This window comes from Lucilia cuprina, chromosome 5 (assembly GCF_022045245.1).
Source record: "Lucilia cuprina isolate Lc7/37 chromosome 5, ASM2204524v1, whole genome shotgun sequence".
NCBI classification, from domain to species: Eukaryota; Metazoa; Arthropoda; class Insecta; order Diptera; family Calliphoridae; genus Lucilia; species Lucilia cuprina.
In genome coordinates this window covers 17,530,778-17,546,461 of record NC_060953.1, presented here as the reverse complement: position 1 = coordinate 17,546,461, position 15,684 = coordinate 17,530,778, and the positions used below count along the sequence as shown (strand labels likewise).

At 32.4% G+C, this 15,684-nt stretch overlaps 1 protein-coding gene across 3 annotated transcripts in view; it reads right to left on the bottom strand.

Annotated features, from left to right (window-relative positions):
- Window positions 1-15,684, bottom strand: part of LOC111677099 — a 67,670-nt gene that overhangs the window by 12,641 nt on the left and 39,345 nt on the right. For all 3 annotated transcript variants that reach the window (XM_046951500.1, XM_046951498.1, XM_046951499.1), the window contains exons 2-4: window positions 11,167-13,077; window positions 2,062-2,208; window positions 1,632-1,793 (exon numbers count right to left, since the gene is read on the bottom strand). In XM_046951500.1, coding sequence (XP_046807456.1) covers window positions 1,632-1,793; window positions 2,062-2,208; window positions 11,167-12,445 — 1,588 coding nt within the window. In that variant the 5' untranslated portion in view covers window positions 12,446-13,077. The remainder of the gene's footprint in view (window positions 1-1,631; window positions 1,794-2,061; window positions 2,209-11,166; window positions 13,078-15,684) is intronic.

Here is a 15,684-nt window from a genome sequence, read left to right as displayed (position 1 = left end):
TTCTGGACTACAGATCTGTCTATAGTCTGGACTACAGATCTGTCTATAGTCTGGACTACAGATCTGTCTATAGTCTGGACTACAGATCTGTCTATAGTCTGGACTACAGATCTGTCTATAGTCTGGACTACAGATCTATCTATAGTTAGCATTATATATCAGTATATAGGCTGAATTTCTTACTAAAAAGTTTAAATCCATAGATTGGACTACAGATCAGTCTATATTCAGGACTAAAGAACAGTCTTTAGTCTGGAGTACAGATCTATCTATATTCTGGACTACAGTCAGGACTATAGATCAGTTTATTGACTAAACTATTTATTGCTTTACAATCGGGCTTATCGTCTTAAATGGGTTGGCACTGTTGAGTTTTTCAACATCATCGAATGTGTGGCTGTCCGATAGAGTAATATTGTGAACAACACTGCTTTATTTCACTCTTTATTTCTGTCTAGGACCTCAAAAAAAAGCCAATGGAAACTACGAAAGATCTGCATTTCATTGGGTTTTAGTCTTCTTTCATATGGTTAATTACAGCAACAATAAAATCGTTGGATCTTTCCAAAGTAAGCGGTCTGATCTCAGGTTGTGGAGTTGATTAGAACTGGAATTACTTTTGTTTATTTCAAGTAAATTTTCACAGTAGAAGAATTTTTCAATTTCGAATCGAACTTGTAAATGGCAGACCTCTTCTGAGTTCCTTTGGTATACATTCAGATATCAAGCGGTTAGACTAACTGTAGTATGTTTTTGTTGTTGTTGACAACTCAGTTAAAACCCATATAATCCAGAACACTTAAAGCTTTTTCTATTAATTCAATACTATTTAAGTAATTGTATATACCATAATCACTTATTTGGTGTCCCAAAGATCTCAGTTATTTCATGTATTTAAAGAATCATTTCCGACAACTTGTTTAAGAGACTTGAACTTTGGTTATCATTAAACTAGATTGAATTGATATATAACAGTTCAACAAGAAGTCAGCGAGTTTTTAAACAGACCTCGTAGGTATAACTTTTCGTTTATTATCATTTTACTTCAGAGGCATCTTATATTATCATCTATTAAAAACACAATTATATTACTAAGTCATTCCTTAGAAATATACAAACTGTGCAATGGATAGCAGCTATATAATCCAGGGACCGAGAACTATAATTTTTTTGTAAAACCAAAATATTAATATCATAGCAAATCCTAAACAGAAACACTCGATATTTAACTTTTAACATAGACGTCTGTATATCATGTTCTCCTTTTGCCGACCACTGGTTGAAATATTTGATATTTTTGTCATCTGTTCCTTTCGCAAAAATACAATGAAAGTAAGAATGATAATAACATTTTTGTAACATCATTTCATATTACATTTGATTGAGATACATCTCGAAAACGAAAAATGCAACTTTGTCAAAAGATGACAAATTGTAAAAGATACCACCTTTTGCAATCTATTATTATTTAAAAAAGAAATGCTTCATCTTGTAATAAATTATAAGTGTTGTTGTACTCACTACCAGCAGCTTAAGTTACAGAGCCATTGGCTTTATTTAGTGGTCGGTTGGTATGTCGGTTGATACTACATAAAACTTGCAACTTGAGAATGGCAATTGTATACACTTACCTTGAGTACAAAATACTCGTCGTGTTGGTTTTGTATAGCTAACCGAATGGAAACCACCCGCACACTGACACATGGCATTATGACGCACCTGAACACAAAGGGAATTTTCATCATTGTACTGGCATGTCTCATCGTAGAAACATTGTTCACCTAGTTTTTTAGCTGTTGCAACAAGAGAATGTGATAAAAAAAAAACACACACACACAAAGAAATCCAAACCAACACCGGCATTATCATGGCTACTCCCAACTATCTCTCACATACAACATACATATATACGTATGTATATAAATGGATTTCAATCGTAAATCTTTTCAGAAATCTCTGTTATATACAGTCAAACGTATGTATGTAGATTTAAGTGTGAAAGTGTTAGTATGGATGAATGGCTGACTGGTTGCCTGGTGGTCTAATGTATAAAATACTTACGTTTATCGCATCCCCTGGTTAAACCCAGTTGTACGGGATAGTTTTTTTCACAGCCGCATGTATTTGTATCCTTTTCACAGACGACATGCAATAGAGTGGACTCACATTTCGAATTGTTACATGGTGCTCCTATATATTTACCTAAAGCTGAAAGTTAAATTTATAATAATGTTAATAAAACAAATGTCAATAGAGATCTTTAAATTATAGTGGTTTTAAAGGTGAAAGTAGAACAAATTTATTTGGGGAAAAGAATAAACATTAAAACTAATAATACAACCTACTTGGAACATCAGTGGAGTCATAAAATATATGTTAACGATTTTTTTAACATAGGAAACCAAATTTTTGAGCCAGTGACCAAAGTATATTTTTGTAAAGAATTCCAATTCGACATTAAAATTTCTTTATCACATCTGGGATGTGAGATATCGTGTTCAGAAGTTTTAAATAATGCCCGTTTTACACCACAGAATGGGTATAATAGATTTATAGTGATATCAGCTAATAGTGTTAAATTTAAGAGTGTATTGATTCTAGTACACGATAATTGGTAATAAGAGAATGTTCTTGAATACCATACTATAGCTTAGAATAATGAAACGACAGGGAATAGTTCTAAAATCATATGAGGTAACCTCAACGAAAGCAGGACAAAAACGCTCCTCAGAATAGGTAAGTAGTAGAAATGTACTTAGCAGCCTTAGCAATAGGTATATACTAAAGAGGTGGGGGGAATGTTATGATTATACCCAAGACCAGAAATTAAAATCATTTAAAGCTAAAAGATTTTAGACCTATTAGCCTATATTCCTTTCTCTTCCATATACTTGAAAGTCCGATAGATATTCATCTGAAATAAGTTTAAAAACAAGGGACCAAATAATTACTAAATTGAATTTACACATCAGTTGTCCAATTCGAACTTATGGTTGTCTGGTGGAAGGACTGAAAGAAAGGGAATGCTCAAACATGGCATTATTAACGCCATTAGTAGTACTCCATAAGCGTCATTATTTACTTGTCGCATATAGAACATTTTAGCAGAAATGTCTTCATGAGTCAATTTTTTGGAATAACATGTTCTGGGAATTTCATGGGTATCATTCTATTTGTGTCATATATAGAACATTGTATCTAGTATTTGTCAGATGTATAGTTTTTCCATTTCGAATGTTGTGTTTTTATAGCAGAGTTAGTTTTTTTCATTTGGACCAGCACTCAGGGGATGACCCCTACTTATGCGAAGCATTGTGTTGGAACTAGGAAAATAGGTTGTGGGAAGGAGGATAAAGGGAGTCGTGTTTGTGGATATTCGATTTTAATCTTCTTATATCGAAAGTAGCAGTGAATACCTCTGCAGGAAGTTTATTCCACATACGAACAGTGCGGCTGAAGAATGAATGTGTTGTGCAGTCCACTGCCCAATCTACCAAAAATGGGTGTGTTCTTGAAGAAAGACGTGTGTTACGCAAGAATATAGGGGTATCGGGAACAAGTTCCCTAATTTAAAAGGAACACATTCCATTATAGTATCGATAGAACAGTGAAGTGCACCCCACGTTGCGACGGTGCTCCAGTGAATCAATAGAGTTGGATACCCTACCGTCTCTGATAAGTACCTTCGCCCTCTCTTGTACGCGGTCGAGTAGCTCCAAAATAGACTTCCAACCTCCGGCCCATACATGAGAGTTGTATTCCATTTTCGGTCGAATATAAGTGTTGTAAATAGTAAGAAGATCAGATGGAGTGAAGTATGTCTTACACCGTTTCAAAAAACCGAGACACTTGAATGCTTCTTTCGATACTTGAAAAGTGTGTTTAGTTGGAAGTTTGACATAGAAGGTAATTTATAAAGATAAGAAATAGGGTAGGGAAAGAACAGAGCCATGCGGTACCCCTGAATTAATCTTGAACTCGTAACGACTGCGGGTCCTTAAGGAAATTGTTGGTCTGTAAATACTTCACAAGATGGAAATTGACCATACTTTCCATAACTTTACAAATTGCTATGGGACTGTAATTTTCAGGATTATTAACCTCTCCCTTTTTAGGAATTGGCGTTTCATTAGCAAACTTCCAACATGCAGGAAATTTTCCGGCATGGTATAGAATGCTAAAAAGACTAGCTAATGGACGAGCTAGCGTCGAAGAGCACTGCTTCAAGACAAGTGCCGGTATGCTATCTGGTCCAGGAGACTTACTAATGTTAAGATCTGTTAGAATCTTTTTAACGGCACGCGCTCAAAAGAATATATTTGGCATAGTTACTGATACCTTTTCGAGCTCGGGCTAAAAGGTTAGCTTTATCAACCGTGTCAGTGAATGTTTGGTCGTCCTTGAAAAGCGACGGAATTGAAGAAGTAAGTAAGTAAGTAAGTAAGTAAGTTAGTTAGTAATTTAGTTATTTATTTAGTTAGTTAGTTAGTTAGTTAGTTAGTTAGGTTGGTAGTTAGTTAGTTAGTTAGTTAGTTAGTTAGTTAGTTAGTTAGTTAGTTAGTTAGTTAGTTAGTTAGTAAGTTAGTTAGTTAGTTAGTTAGTTAGTTAGTTAGTTAGTAAGTTAGTTAGTTAGTTAGTTAGTTAGTTAGTAAGTTAGTTAGTAAGTTAGTTAATTAGTTAGTTAGTTAGTATAAATTTAAGATTCAATACATGTACACATGAATAAGTTAATCATTACTCCGATATGCGGCGGTACTGTTATAACTTCAATTGTCTTTTACAAAATCCATTATATTAAGTGCCCCAACTAACATGGGAGCTTTATTCTAAACGCTTTTCTTGTTTCAGTTGCTGGCTTCATCGTTTGACGGTTGACAACAGTATAAAGACCTCATACTTTTAAAATCATAATTAATCATACAATTGTTCACAAAACACCTTCTTGATGATGTTCCTGTAAAGGTTGACGCAAATGCTTCATAACAAGGATGTGTTCACTGAACTATGTGCATTATGTGTCTAAAGATGTAAATTTCATGTCTTTGTTAAATTATGATTTATAACATTTATAAACTTTCCAAAAAATGCCAAAAATCATAAATCAATTTCAATTCAATAATGATAGCAATAGAATAATAGAACATTAGTTTAATTTTTTAATGCAATTGAATGAAGATGGGATTTTTCATTGTTAAGCAAAGAGAACGAATAACAAAAGTATTTGTTTTAGTAAAGCGTTTTTTCTTTTTAAGAGTTCAAAATTCAACAGCAAATGCATATGATAATGAATAGTTTTTGTTTGTATGTATGTAATTTTGTAAGTATAGAAGTGAATGTTCAAGTAAAATCTTGTAATCCATTTATTGTCTTTTGTTTTATTTTCCTTAATATCTAATCTTGTATAATCCGATTTTTGTTTTAGTGCTTTCATTTGGTGTCGTTTGGTTTGGAATATTTTTGAAAAAATTTGCATTTTTGCTATAATTCCTTGACCTTTAGAACAAAAGGAAATTACTTATATTCAGATTATCACACACACACATTTTGTTTATATTTACATATGAGGGTAGTCTTAAAAAAGTTTAATGGATAAATCATAATACCGAACCTTTTAGAGTTAAAAAAAGTTTTAACTTACAGTGTCCTCAAAATTAGTGAGAACTATTTTTTTATAAATTATATGATATATTTTTGAAAGGTTAGATGAAGATATTTGCAAATTTTTAATCAAATCCATATATTGAGGAAAACTTAGAATGTAATTACTTTAAAAAGACATTCACGTCTGACCTCGTACTCTTTATATATGGAATATCTGTATACACATAAGTACAAAATGCTCATAATAAAATATTTATTACAAATTCCAAAAAAATATACACATATTTCAATAAACGTACTTACATACATATACATATGTATGTGTATGTATATAACTGCATTATAATGGAGCGAATGGATAACATTGTCAATTCCCTTGCAAAATATATTTAAATATATATACATATATATTTACTAAAAACTATCCGCAAAGTGAAAAATTATTCTCTTTATATATATTTTTACCACCAAAACCAACAGACCAAACAATTTGGTCAACCCACCAGCCAATCAGCAAGAGTTTCAGACAAAAATTTGTTAACTACAATAGAGCTAAACCAGAAACTGAAATAAAATATTAATTCGGCTTAAAATCTATTTCTAACTACTATAGTGGAGAAGACATTGATAAGTTGGTTATGGAGTGGAAAGTTTGAAATAATTTTTAAATATTTATTTTATTAAATGTTGAACTTATTAGAAAGATATATTAATGGATTATGGACTGAGAACTGATTTCATTCCTTGTTTTACCTGCCAACTAACTAACAAAGTAACTAACTAACTAACTGACTGACTGACTGACTAACCAACCAACCAACTAACTCGATAACTAACTAACTAACTAATTAACTAACTAACTAACTAACTAACTAACTAACTAACTAACTAACTAACTAACTAACTAACTAACTAACTAACTAACTAACTAACTAACTAACTAACTATCTAACTAACTTACTAACTAACTAGCTAACTAACAAACTTACTAACTTACTAACTAACTTAGAAACTAACTAACTATTATGGATTATGAACTGAGAACTGATTCCATTCCTTGTTTTACCTGCCAACTAACTAACTAACTAACTAACTGATTGACTAACTAACCAACTAACTAACTAACTTATTAACTAACTAACTTACTAACTAACTAACTAACTAACTAACTAACTAACTAACTAACTAACTAACTAACTAACTAACTAACTAACTAACTAACTAACTAACTAACTAACTAACTAACTAACTATCTAACTAACTAACTAACTAACTAACTAACTAACTAACTAACTAACTAACTAACTAACTAACTAACTAACTAACATACTAACTAACTAACTAACTAACTAATTCCATGATTTACACTCAGAGTAATCTTTTGTTGTACACCCTACCTTTTGCTGTACCCTGCATTTGTAACACATTGAAATATTACACAGTAAAATATTTTCAATTTTTGGTAATGAATATTGTAGGTAATGTAGTTATTTCATGCATTACTTGGTAACGAGTGGTCGTTATGAATGATTTAATTAATTTGTTTAAATAGAATTTGGAGCCAATTGTCTATATCATGTGTCTAATAAGGAATAATTTTATGGTTCTAACCCTAGTCGATATTAGATTTTTTTAAAGAAATATTGATATTTGCATTTGTGTAGAAAGCATTCCAAAACATTGAGCATGAGAATAGACTAGTAAATATAAAAATAAATTTTAAAGTCAGTTTTAAATTCGGAAAAATCGGGTAAATACATTTGTAGTTTTTTTTTGGTCATCGTCGAAGAAAAATAAGAAGTTATTCATCCAAAAAGTAACTACTTAAACTTTTCTCCAATATTACTTGCCTATTTACCGGGTAAGTAAAGATTTTGCTAGGCAATCATGAAGCCTCAAAAATATATACATATATTCTTCAAATCCTTAATAGATAATCATGCTCCTCCGCCTAATTGCCCAAAGACATATATGTAGTTCCATTCATAAAGATTCGCCTTACACAATTATTGTTTGGTATTAATATAGGTTCACTACTTAACTTAGCTTTATTATAAGTTACCTCTAAGACAGGGCATTTGCAGAGGGCAAAGAAAAATATTTCCTCTTTTTTCCATAACTGCAAATGCGGCAAAATCGATGAAGGAGAGTCTAAGCCAACATGCATGTCCAGAAGATACCTTGACCTCTACACGTACAGATCCAGTTATAAATAGGGCTGTAGTATTTTAATAGTATTATAAAAGAAGTGTCGTATGGCTGTCACCCTTTCAATCTTTTTTAATAGTAAATATTTTGAAAGCTAGAAAAACACTTCACCTTTAAGGCCAGTTTTTCTGATAAATATAATCTTCATTCCTTGGTTAAACCTGGTTTAATATATGTTTCGTGTTTTTCAGTTATCAGTAAAGTTACTTATTATATTAGTTTAACTGAGTGTAATTGGCCAATTAAACTCAAGTTATAAGTGAGAAAACACAATTAACAATAACAATAAAACAATGACTTCGAAAGAACAAAAACATAATATTTTAAGTAAATTGCAATTTGCTGATTTGTTTTGTTTCATTAATTATTGTTTTAAATATTTATTTAACATTTTTCCAAAATTTTCCATTTTACAAAATTATTGTTTGCAAAAAACAGCTGTTCTTTGTTTATGTTTTTGTTTGCAAAAAACAGCTGTTCATTGTTTATGTTTTTGTTTGCAAAATACATCTGTTCATTGTTTATGTTTTTGAATGAAAACTTGGCAATACTAACAAAGTTAACTGAGGTTAAACCTAAAACAGTCCGCATTATTCCAGCCTCCAAAATCCTAGTGTTGTAATCGTTCTACATTCTGAAAGAACTTTGGCTCTGAACACTCTATCAACACCGGGAATAAGGGAATATAATGGGATAGTAGATTAAAGGCTATTTGTAGTAGTCTTAAAATCTTCATGTATACATAACTATGTGCTTGATTTCCAACAGATACATTGAGCTTCGCATTCGGATTTAGTATTCTGCGACTGTGAAAGAGACATTTTTAAAACAGCTGTTATTCCCATACGTATTGATCTCTGAACTTTAGTTGGTGTACAATAACATTATTTTCATCTAAAATCCATGATACCAGAGATCTTTCCATTTAACTATATGTCTTAGGATTAAGTCGTCATTAACGTTATTGAAGGAAACTTCTATGTTTATGAAGATATTATAATCGTTTCAAAATATATGAGCTTTTCCAATGAAAAGAAAGAAATTATTGTCTTGTATTACATTTTAGCTATTATTACTATCTGATTAGTTGCGAGCCGGGTCATTTACCTAATCGGACTGTACTTCCTAGCTAGTCTTAGTCATATTTTGTAGTATTAATTTCCTCGCACTAATCTCCCACATTTTAATAAATATAAATTTTTAAAACTAAAGGGCATTTATGGAAAAACCACAACGTTGACCAATACATTGCAGGTAAAATTAATGGCTTAAACTATTGGGAAAAAAACTAAAACTAATAATTTATTTTGTTGACCACAAAGTGTGTTTCTCAATTTGCCAATATTTTTTATGTTCATCAGTGTTGTAGATGATGTATATAGTTTTAAAGGGGGACATTTTAAAATATATAAATAGATAATTATTTGTTACAATTTATTGACTTTATTTCACTTACTTCTAAGTAATATATCATGTGTTATGCAATTCTCGGAATACATGATAAATTATCAGGAAGTAAATGTGTAAAAAGTATGTCATAGTTCAGTTTTATGTAACATTGATATTTTATGAAATATTGATCAGTCTTTTAACCAACATTCTCTTTCAGCGAAACTTAATGTTGTTTTTTAACTGATAAACGCTTGGCCGATATTTTTGTTCCATCTATATATATATGGGTGGTGTTAATATTAAAGAATCGAAAACACTTGATGTTCTCGGCATAAAAATACAGTGAGGTGTTCGCTGGTCTAAACATATTTTCAAGTGTCGAAAGAAGCAAGTGCTTTAGTTTTTAGAAAATACATATTTCACTTTTTTGATCTTCTTACTATTTACACCACTTATATCGCACCGAAAATGGAATCTAACTCTCAGTCTTTCAGCTTCAAAATCTATTTATACCGTAGTAACGTGGTGTGTATTTAACTGGTCTATAATACAATGGAATGTGTTCCTCTGAAATTAGGACATTTGTTTATGCGTAAAACTCGCCTTTCTTAAAGAACTCATTCATTTATAGTTGATTGATCAGTGGACCGAACAACACACTACAGAAAAAAATTATTTTTCAGCCGCACTGTTCATATGTGGAACCAACTTTCTGCAGAAGTATTCCCGCCCCCTTTTGATATAAGATTTAAATCAAATGTCCACAGAACACTACTCCGTCTATCCTCCTTTCCACAATCTAATTTCCTAGTTCCAACAAACTTTTCGATTAAGTAGGAGTCATCCCTTAGTGTTGGTCTAATTTAAAAAAAGACAAAGTCCGAAACTATGGACTGTGGGCTATGGGTTACCGTGGTACAGGAGAATGTATTTATCGGTGACAGTAGGTTATCCAACTCTCTTGACTCACTTGAGCACTATAGCAAAGTGGGATATATTTCACGGTTCTATCGATACTATAATGGAATGTGTTCCTCTGAAATTTGTTCTTGCGTAACACACGTCTTTCTTCCAGAACACATCCATTTGCGGTAGATTGGACCACCACACTATTCGTATGTGGAACAAACTTTCTGAAGAAGTATTCCGAGCCACTTTCGTTTTAAGAGAATTTAAATCAAATTTCCACAAAACACTAATCCATCTATCCTCCTTCCCACAACCCATTTACCTGGTTCCAACACAATTGTTCGATTAAGCAGAGGTCATCTTCTGAGTGTTGGTCTAATAAAAGAAAAAACAAAGTCTGAAACTCTGGACTATGGAATATTGGTTTCCTCGCTAATAGATTATAAAATTCAAAGTTAATAATCGTAGCAGTTTATAGAAAAAGCCGCTAGAAACTGGTCACTGGACACAACATCTAGAAGATATGTATGAATGAAGCCAATGTGCAGAGGCCCATGATCTTTACTTACGGCAGATGATCACTACCTACAACAAACTTTTAAAAACAACTTAGAAACTTTAACGCTTCTCTTGACAACTCAAATATGTTACGAGTCCAGCGGATATCACAACGAATTCTTATATCTAGAGCTTTTGATTAAACCCGATTTGAAAACGTTTGCACGGTGTTATTGAGGTATAATTTCCGCGGTTGTTTCCTTTCCTTTCTTAGAATATATGTATATATTGAGCGTTTTGTAGCTGATTTTAAAAACGTTATAAAGTCTGAACAGTGAAAAGGGGGTGGGCGGAAATGTTTATATGACTCCAGCTATTTTAGACTTATTTGGATATGAAGTAAGAAAAAGCTCATCTGTACTATGTTGATAACCTTCAACAAAATAAAACCAAATCATCCACGGAACTACTTAGTTTCATCTCCATTTTCCCAAACCCCTATATTAAATTCACATTTAAATACCCTATAATGTTATTAAGTTTATAATTGGTACTCACCAGATTTATTATTAATTAAAATCTCATATTCATCAAGTTCATCATCGTGATAGCTAGAATCATCTTCATCAAAATCAGGCACATTGGCGGCTTCACGACGCATTAGCAAACGTCGCTGGTAGTTAGTTAAAGTATCATCAGAAGTAAGTAATGAAATGGGAAGCTTTAAACTACTGTTACCCAACAACGGCAGGGGTGGATCGCCGCCCTCACCATGAACAGCCCTGATGCCAATGGAGCTGTTGTGGGGGATGGTGGTGGTCTCTGCTGTTAAGTTTGAATAAAACATGGTTTTGGTATTTAACTCTGCCACATGACTGGTTGTTGTTGTTGATGGTGGCGTTTGTGTAGTGGTTGTTATGTTTGTGGCTACAGCAGCTCGTATCATGACACCCCAGTAGAAGAAGGCCATCAGAATTAAATAGCAAATACTACGCATATCTGGATGACCACTCACATGTAATAGTTTATTAAATTGAGTTTTGCGCTTCAGTTGCAATGTTGCAGCTTCGGCATAAGCCGTAAACATATTGTAGGTTAAGACACAACATGTTGAATAGTAGGTCGAGTATGTGTTGTTGGAAAGATTAAGATACGATGAGGAAAGGGGAGTAGTTGAAGGAATGGATAGAGTAGAAGAATTAAAAGCTACTGTAGAACAGGTTGGAGAAGTTGTTAATGACGACGAAGGAGTAGAGGAATAGGAGGAACATGTTGTTGAGGGTGGTAATGGCGAAGATAGTGAAGGTGGTGTTGTTATTGTTGTTTTTGTTGGTGGGCCTAATGAATGCATAAATGTTTTGTTGTTTGTTTTGTTGCTGTTAACATTATGAGATTTATTGATTTTTGAATTTCGATTTTTTAAAATACTAAATGAGGAAACGGATGTTAGCTGTTGAAAATTTGCGTTGTTAATGTGAAAATGTGTCGGTTGGTCATTAGCAACATGTTGTTGCAATGTTCTATAGTTGATAAATTCATTGTTGTTGTTGTTGCTGCTGCTGTTGTTGTAGTTGAAATGGCTGTGTTTATTATTGTTGTCATTGTTACTTTGATTTGTGGTTATTTGAGTTTGTCGTTGTTTTTGTTGCTGCTTTATTAGTTGTAGTTTTTGTTGCGATAGTTGCTGTTGTGTTGGTTGTTCTATTTGTTCTTGCTGCTGTTGTTGTAGTTGTTGCTGCTGCTCCTGCTGCTGCTGTTGACGACGACGACGATGATGATGACTATGGTCTGCTACATTTATTTTATGATACTTTGTGTAATTTAAAACTTTGGCCATCGCTCATTTACGATACACAACAGTCCATTTATTGAAAACTTTTTTTCTTTTATATCCTTTTACTTTTCCGTTTTTGTTTTTTTGCTTATTTTCTAATATATTCTCTTTCTTGCAAGCCACTTCCTGTGTATTTTTTTAGTTTGTTGTTTCTATTCTTGAGCTAGTTGTGCTTGCAGTTTTCAAGTTATTAGTGTCTCTGTGTCCCTTTGTGTGTGGTGTGGGTGCTACTTTTGTTTTGGAATAAGTTAAAACATTTAGTTCAATTTATATTTTTGGCCAATGTTCAATTTCGGATTTTTACAATAACAAAAATCTGTTCATTTTATTCTAGTGTCGCATTGTAGTCGTCGTTTTGTTTGTTTCTTTTTCTGTTGTTAGTTAATCGTTTTGGATTTGGAAGCCTCGTGCATGTTTTTTATTTGGCTTTTGCGGTTCCACTGATGTGAGGGCGAATCGTTTTGTTTTTTGACCCTTCATGTGTATGTAAGTGTGTGTGTGTGTGTTTTTTAGTTATATTTTAAAGTTGTATTTATGAATGTTTTCAATATGCCATATATTATTTGTTAAACAATTTATATCATCGCTTTTTATTGTTCAACGTTGTTGTATGTATGTTGTAGCTGCATATTTTTCTATTGGAATATAAGGAAAAAAACAGTAATTTTAAATGAAAAATGAATCTGTGGAATGTTTAATATTGAAATATTTCAGTTTAAGGGTCCTTATACATAAATGATATTTTATAATATAATAAATAATTGTTTCAAAAGTTATAAATTTATCTTTATATTATATTATATTGTATATCAAAAGTTCCAAAGTTATATTAATTTCAATTAAAAAAAATCAGTTCAAGTTCATGTTTCAAATTTATTTTTTATACCCTTCACCTTCGTGAAATGGGTATATATAAGTTTGTCATTCCATTTGTAATTTCTATAATATAATTTTCCGACCCCATTAAGTATATATTCTGGATCCTTATAGATAGCGGAGTTGATTAAGCCATGTCCGTCTGTCTGTCTGTTTGTCTGTCCGTCCATCTGTCTGTCTGTCTGTATGTTTCTTGAAATCAGTTTTTAGAGGACCCCAGATATCGGCGAAATCCGAATCTTCAATAATTCTGTTAAACATGCTTTTGGGAAGATCGCTATTTAAAATCAGCAAAATCGGTGCATAAATAACGGAGATATGAGCAAAAATCCGAGACAACCTCTGAAAATTTCATCAAAAACGGAGATTTTTTTATTCATGCTCAAACAGATATTGCAAAAAACAAAAACAAAATACATAATCATACGGTAAATTTTGTTATTGTACTCTGTTTATAAAAACGAGAGCAGTAGAGCAAGAGTAGCAGTGCGAGAGCAGCACTAGTGTGTTGTTATTGGCTAGAAACATGAAGTTAAGTATGTGAAGCCTGGCTTAAGTTAAAAGTCATAAAAGGGAACTTTTTGGTACTTTTTCGTTCTGCAAAATGTACTTTTTGAATTTCCTATAATATTGAACCTAGAAAATTAAGTATGTAGAGTCGGAATTAGGTGAGAAACGGAAAACGTGAACTTATTGGTATATTTTTTGGTTTTTTAAAGTACTTTTTGAATTTTCTATAATATTGAATCTAGAAACATGAAATTAAGTATGTTCAGCCCAAAGTAAGTGATTTAAAAGAAGAGTTTTTGATACCGACTTTTTTTAACACACCATGGTGAAGGGTATATAAGATTCAGTACAGCCGAATATAGAACACTTACTTGTTTTACATTAAGTTAGATTATCACAGCTAACCAATATAGCTTTACTTGGATCTAAGTTGATCTTTGTAAAAAGAAAGATAGGGATAGTTGAGAACGGAGAAAAAAAAGGAGGATGGACATTATACAATTCAGTCCAATGTGAAAGAAACGTTTTAAAATGGCATGTATTTCATAATGACAAGAAGACTCTTCCGTCGAAGAGTTTTGCATTCGGCAGGTCAACTGAACTTCCCTTAACTGTTCATTAATTTCCCAGGTATCCTTAATCCTAACATTCCATTCCAAAGGAAAGTAATCGATTTTGTTTTCTTTATAATCCAACATGTTTAAAGTAATCGATTTTGTTTTCTTTATAATCCAAGGGCTTTCAACTTATCAGATGATATGGAACTTACGGAAAACATAATGCAATCCAGTTTAATGTAAAAGTCTGTCGTACAACAAGATGTGTTAAAATGGATTTTATTGAATCGGTTTTAGAAATACGAACCATTTCATTATGCCAAGAGGGCGTATGGAATTCAAACACCCATATTTTTATATCAACTCTCTTCTTCCGTCGAAGAGTTTTGCATACTCCAGCTATTGTCGTACCCATCTAGTCCAGAATGTAATCGAGCATCTAGGACCTAATTTTATCAGCTTATATCGATCTTTTCTAAAATATAATACAATCCAGTCCAATGTCAAATTCTGTCGAACTATATTAGATAAGCTTGTGAACTGTAGATTCCTAGATCTCCTAGTTTGCTCTAATGTTTAGCTTAATCACGATCTCCAAACAGGGATCAATGATTTACAGTTCTCGATTAGTGCACTGGTATTTGTGTTTTACTATGTTTATCGTCCCTGAACGTAAATGACCTTTACGATAACATAATACAATCCAGTCCAATGTGAAAGTCTATCGAAAAGTAGAATGTGTTAAATTAGTTTGTTTTAAATCGATTTTAAATCACTGTAGAATCCTAGGTCCGTTTTGTCTTCAAGTTTACTCTAATATTTAGCTTCATCAAGATCTCCTAGCAGGTATCAAGGTCCAATAGTTCTCGATTATTTCACTTGTGGTATGTGATTCGTCTGGCAGTTGTATTAAAGTGTTTGTATTTTTCTTCCAAATTATACCATAATAGTCTTCTGGCATTAACCCGTCGGACTACCAGCGTCAAATACTACATCGCATAGATAGATTTCATATCTTTTCTATGCTGCTTTCCTCTTTCAGCGCATTACTTTAATGAATTTACTTTTTCACAAAAGAGCTTAAAGAATAGTAACAACAATCAGCACAATCCCTATATACGGATTGTGCTGAACTTTACTCTTTAGATGATCTTATTGAGAGAAATGGGAGAGAGATGTTTCCAATACGTCTAGTCTGTATTACTATAACTATAATCTGGTGGTTTCAAATGTATTCTTGGATTACTTTGGATTCTATCTGTAATCACATTTCCATTGTAATCCCGTACCATGGGAACC